Source organism: Haliaeetus leucocephalus, unplaced genomic scaffold, assembly GCF_000737465.1.
Source record: "Haliaeetus leucocephalus isolate CR32 unplaced genomic scaffold, Haliaeetus_leucocephalus-4.0 Scaffold219, whole genome shotgun sequence".
In the NCBI taxonomy this organism is placed as follows: domain Eukaryota; kingdom Metazoa; phylum Chordata; class Aves; order Accipitriformes; family Accipitridae; genus Haliaeetus; species Haliaeetus leucocephalus.
Genome location: NW_010972655.1, coordinates 331,916 through 337,005, shown reverse-complemented (window position 1 = coordinate 337,005; position 5,090 = coordinate 331,916). Strand labels below are relative to the sequence as shown.

The 5,090-nt window shown below is 66.8% G+C and overlaps 2 protein-coding genes across 2 annotated transcripts in view; one reads left to right on the top strand and one right to left on the bottom strand.

Moving 5' to 3' along the window:
* Positions 1-345: 345 nt before the first annotated feature.
* NR1I3 (nuclear receptor subfamily 1, group I, member 3) lies at positions 346-2,904 on the top strand. Its single transcript, XM_010566933.1, has 8 exons — positions 346-524; positions 1,030-1,160; positions 1,604-1,776; positions 1,856-2,064; positions 2,145-2,290; positions 2,379-2,495; positions 2,574-2,679; positions 2,775-2,904. Exons 1-8 carry the CDS (start codon positions 346-348, stop codon positions 2,902-2,904), a joined length of 1,191 nt encoding a protein of 396 aa, XP_010565235.1.
* Positions 2,905-3,310: 406 nt separating this feature from the next.
* TOMM40L (translocase of outer mitochondrial membrane 40 homolog (yeast)-like) overlaps positions 3,311-5,090 on the bottom strand; it is a 4,175-nt gene continuing 2,395 nt past the window's right edge. The window contains exons 3-10 of the mRNA XM_010566932.1: positions 4,909-4,976; positions 4,704-4,796; positions 4,417-4,518; positions 4,192-4,297; positions 3,995-4,117; positions 3,796-3,872; positions 3,617-3,719; positions 3,311-3,545 (exon numbers count right to left, since the gene is read on the bottom strand). Coding sequence (XP_010565234.1) covers positions 3,406-3,545; positions 3,617-3,719; positions 3,796-3,872; positions 3,995-4,117; positions 4,192-4,297; positions 4,417-4,518; positions 4,704-4,796; positions 4,909-4,976 — 812 coding nt within the window. The 3' untranslated portion in view covers positions 3,311-3,405. The remainder of the gene's footprint in view (positions 3,546-3,616; positions 3,720-3,795; positions 3,873-3,994; positions 4,118-4,191; positions 4,298-4,416; positions 4,519-4,703; positions 4,797-4,908; positions 4,977-5,090) is intronic.

Below are 5,090 nucleotides of genomic sequence, written 5' to 3'. Positions count from 1 at the left end.
CGGGGGTGGCGACCACTGGGCACCAGACGCACCAGTGGGTGCTGGATCCCAGGTACCAGCACCAATGGGCACCGGCCACCTTCGGGGGCATCACATGGGTGGTTCGGTGGGAGGTCGTGGTGGCAGGTGGGTGCACGAGGGTCGTGCGCTGTGGGGTGTGGGGGACACTGTGGCTTCAAGGGGATGGGGTGCAGGAGCCAGTGTCGGGTGTGTGCCAGGTGTTGCTCAAGTGGGAGCCGTGGTGTGTGTAGACACACACGCACACCCTGCCACCCGCCCCATCCTGCAGGCTCTGTCCTCGCTGCGGTCCCCCCGGTCTGCGTGCTGTCACCCGCATCCCTGGCCATGTCCGTGTCGAGCCCCTCGGATATGGAGAGCAGCCCCTGCCTGCTGCCAGAGCCCTGGGGCTCCCAGGGGGAGGATGTGGAGCCCGGGGAGGAGAAGGTCTGTGCTGTGTGTGGGGACCATGCCACCGGCTACCACTTCCACGTCATGACCTGTGAGGGCTGCAAGGGCTTCTTCAGGTGGGGGCTGCCATCGCAGGGGAACCCATGGCTGCTCTGCGGCACTGGATGGGAGCCAGGGGACGGGGTGAGATGGGACAGAGTGGGGTGAAATGGGATGGGATGGAAGAGGGGGACAAGACAGGATGGGGCAGGACAGGGTGGACTGAAATGGGACACAATGGGATGGGATGGGACAGGGTGGGATGGGACAAGATGGGATTAAATGGGACAGGATGGGGTGGGACAGGGCAGAATAGGTCAAACAGGATGGGACAAGACATAGCGGGGTGGGATGGAAGAAGATGGTCCCATGGACAGGGACTGGGTAGGACAAGACAGGACGGCCACTCAGGCCACCTTGCTTCTCTGGAGCACAGCGGTGACAGGGTCCTGGGGGCTGGAAGTGGCCCCCACCCTGGGAGATCCTGTCCCCCAGCCCTTGCTGCCCCTCTGCCCCCCTCGGGGGGACACGGTGACAGTCCCCATGGCCTCACGGCAGGGCCCCGTGCCTGTGTCCCCCCAGGCGCTCCATCAACAAGGGCGTCCACTTCACCTGCCCCTTCACCCAGAGCTGCCCCGTCACCAAGGCCAAGCGTCGGCAGTGCCAGGCTTGCCGCCTCCAGAAGTGCCTCGATGTGGGCATGCGGAAGGACAGTGAGCACAGTGGCACAGGGACAGCGGGGAGGACACGCGGGAGAGGGAATGGGGTGATACAGGGGAGACCTGAGGGGAAGAGGGGGATGTGGAGCAGAGGGGAAAGGGAGGACCTGAGTGGGACGAAAGGGGGAAAGGGGATGAGGGGGACCTGGAGGGGACACGGGGAGACATGGGACAGAGAGGAGAGGCCTGGGTGAGGTCGTAGGGAAGGACACGGGGGCAGAGGGGATGGGGCAGCCCAGGGGCAAGGGGACAGCAAGGGATGGTGGCATAAAGGTGACAGCAGGGGGGGTGTGGGAGAGAGGGGACAAGTGGAACCCCCTTGGGGTGAGGGGACCACAGGGCAGTGGTGCCTCTGAGCACCCAGGGGGCCATGGGGGGCCTGTGCCACCAGCGACCCGGTCCCCGGGCCGGGGGTGACGGTGGTGGCATGGCGGCAGTGATCATGTCAGAGGAAGCGCTGAGGCAGCGGCGGGCACTGCGGGGGCAGCGGCGGCTGGCACGGGAGCAGCCGGGGGGGCTGACAGCGGAGCAGCAGGAGCTCATCGGCATCCTCATCGCGGCCCACCAGCGCACCTTCGACTCCAGCTTCTCCCAGTTCACGCACTACTGGGTAAGTGGGGCCCCCGGGACCTGACTGTCCCCACGGGTGCCCCAGCACGGTGCTAACGCCCCAACTGCCGCCGCCGCAGCCCGCCGTACGCCTCTATGTTCCCAGCCCACGGCCACAGAGCCCACCGCAGCCGGGCATCCCTGCCGCACGGACACCATCCCTGCAACCGGACTGCCTGGATGAGGATGTGCTGCCCGATGTCTTCTCCATGCTGCCCCACTTTGCCGACCTCAGCACCTTCATGATCCAGCAGGTCATCAAATTCGCCAAGGAGATCCCAGCTTTCAGGTCTGTGGGGAGGCACTTGCGGGAGACCCCTGCCACTGCCCTGGCCCTGATGCCTCCCCTCATCCCCCCCGCCCCGGCAGGAGTTTGCCCATCGACGACCAGATCTCACTGCTGAAAGGGGCCACGCTGGAGATCTGCCAGATCCAGTTCAACACAGTCTTCAACACAGAGACCAATGCCTGGGAGTGTGGGCAGCACTGCTACACTATCCAGGACGGAGCCCTGGGTGAGGGGGGGAGGAATGGCAGCACTGGGAAGCAGGGGACAGCCACGTCCCCATCCTGGCTTGCCCATCACCACCACGCTCCCCCCAGCTGGTTTCCAGCAGATCTACCTGGAGCCGCTGCTCAAGTTCCACATCAGCCTGAAGAAGCTGCAGCTGCATGAAGCTGAGTACGTCCTGCTCCAGGCCATGCTGCTCTTCTCGCCAGGTAGGGACTGTGGGGACCGCGGCGGCACGGCATCCCCTCGGCCCCGCTGATGGCCGCCTGTCCACCCTGCACCCCCAGACCACGCCAGCATCGCCCAGCGGGACTTCATCGACCAGTTCCAGGAGAAGGTGGCCCTGACGCTCAAGAGCTACATCGACCACTGGCACCCCATGCCCGAGGGCAGGTATGTGCTGGGGGGGGTTGGCACAACTGCAGTCCCCTCCGCCATGGCGACAGCAATGGGATCTGAGCCGGCTGTCCTGTTCCCCCCCCAACCAGGTTTCTCTACGCAAAGCTGCTGCTGCTCTTGACAGAGCTGCAGACGCTGAAGGTGGAGAACACACGGCAGATCCTCCACATCCAGGACCTGTCCTCCATGACACCGCTGCTCTCTGAAATCATCAGCTAGAGCCCAAGCTGGCGGTGCCCACACCATCCCCTGGCCCCTGGCTGAGCACCGGGGCTCACCAGCTACCAGTGCACTTTACAGGGCAGAGTAAAGCTCCTTTATTTTTCCAGGCTCCGTGCGTACGTGCACACAGGCACCGCCAGCACCTCCAGCCCCCACCACGGCCCGGAGCCACCCCCTGCGCCACCAGAGGGAAACTGAGGCAGAGCAGGGGTGGGAGCAGAGGGAAGCGCGGCGCTGGGGCAAGGAGGGCGGCACAGGCAAACACCAGGGCCGACGGAGGCCCCCAGCCCCAAGCAGCAGCTGCTTCTCAGCCCAAAGATGCTAACAGCCGCCACGCGCTGTCACACAGTGTCCCCCAGCCATGAGGGACCAGGTCCCCCCTCCGCAGGCTCCCCCAGCACCACAGCATGAGAGCGGGGCCCAGCCAGCGCCCCCGCGACACGGCACGGCGGCTCCCTGAGCAGGACGGTGGCACGTGCCGCCCGCCTCTGCGGCCCCTCAGCCCACGATGACACTGAAGCCGCAGTGGAAACGGTTCTTCCAGTGGTTGAGGAAGGCGCCCAGAGCGAGGGTGACAGGCAGGGGGGGCAGCTTCTTCTCCAGCACCCCCCCAACACTCCAGTTACTGTCCAGGAGCCCTGCGGGGGGAACAGGGTGAGCGCCCTGCCAGTGCCGCGGCTGCCAGGTGCCAGCGTGGCTCCTCGCTCACCTCTGAAGACCATGTTGGCTTGTGGCAGGTTAAGCTGGTAGCCAAAGGCGAAGGTGGTGTCCTGCAGCCGCGTGTTGGCCTCCAGCTCCACCCCGACCTGCACCTGGGGGGCAGAAAACGTGAGGCCCTGGGGGGGGACAGGGACACACAGGTGACGAGGACACACAGGGGACGCTCACCTGCTCGTTGGCTCGGTGGTAATAGCTGGCATGGGCACCACCGTACCCCACGTTCAGCGTTGCCACCCACTTCAGAGCTGGAAGAGAAGAAGCAAAGCGGAGGGCGAGGGGAGCCGGGGCATCCCCCCAGGGCCAGCACAGTGGGTGGGACCCCCAGGGCCACGCCCGCAGCTCTCTCGAGCGTGGGGCACCCGCGTACCCGTGTATTTGCCCGCCAGCGTGAGGATGGCTCCCTCCTCCCCCGGACGCCGGTGGTAAACCATCTCCCCACCCAGGACCAGGCGGGAAGTGACGCTCTGGAGGAAGTGGGCCACCAGGATCACTGTGGGGACAGCACGGCCCTCAGCGCTCGGCCCCCCCGGGCCCGGCAGCTGGGGGAGGGTACACCCCGCTCACCAGACTCGCCAAGGAGGTCGGGGTTGCCCAGCGTGATGGTGGCGGTGCAGTCATCCCCCCGGTACTCGCTGTCGAACTGCCACGTCACGAACTTGGCCTGGTGTGTCTGCAAGGGGACGGGCACCATGGCGGGTCCTGCCACGGTCCCCGCCACCACCTGGGGGTGACGGAGATGCCCCGGCATCCCCCCGCCCGACCTCGGGGTCCTCTCCCACCCGGCCCTACCTGGAAGACAGCTTTGGTGCGGATGCGCTCGGCCACGAGGTGCAGCACTTGGGCGTTGAGGCTGCCACTGTTGTCCATGTCCCCGACCAGCGTGGGAAAGGCCTAGGGACAGATCGGGGGGGGTCAGCTGGGGGGACAGGGACACCCCCATCCCCTGGCTTGAGCCACAGGCTGGGACCCCCTCATCCCCCAGGTAGCCCCCACCCATCCTGGTGCCATTTCAGAGCCTTTCAGCCACCCCAGGGCCACCCACTGTCCCAGGGCCACCCCAGGGCGCAGGGTCTCACCTCAGTGGGGCCGAGCTGCCGGTCCCCCACGAAGGTGGCGTTGAAGTGGTAGCTGGAGGGGCCGAGGGTGCTCATGTGGACCGTGTGCGTCACCTGCGGGGACGACGCCTCAGCGGGGGACAGGGGGACAGCCCGGGGGTGGCAGCGCCCGCCCCCCTGCAACACGGTGTTCGCCCCCCCGCGGGTCCCTGCCTGTCTCCCTGACCTGGAAGTGGCTGCTCAGGGTCTTGGTGACGATCAGCTTCACCCCCTCCATCTGCTGCGGGAAAACCTCTGGGGGAGAGCAGGGACTGAGCGGGGCCTCCGCTGCCGCCGCCCCACCCCCCCGGCCAGACTGCCGGTGCCACCCCTCCTCTCCCACAGCCACTCTCCCGCTGCCCACCCCGG

Coding starts and splice junctions, on each gene's coding strand:
- NR1I3 (XM_010566933.1), top strand. CDS start 346: ATGTCCGTGTCGAGCCCCTCGGATATGGAGAGCAGCCCCTGCCTGCTG. Junction 2,065..2,144: donor AAGGAGATCCCAGCTTTCAG/GTCTGTGGGGAG, acceptor CCGCCCCGGCAG/GAGTTTGCCCATCGACGACC. Junction 2,680..2,774: donor CACCCCATGCCCGAGGGCAG/GTATGTGCTGGG, acceptor CCCCCCAACCAG/GTTTCTCTACGCAAAGCTGC.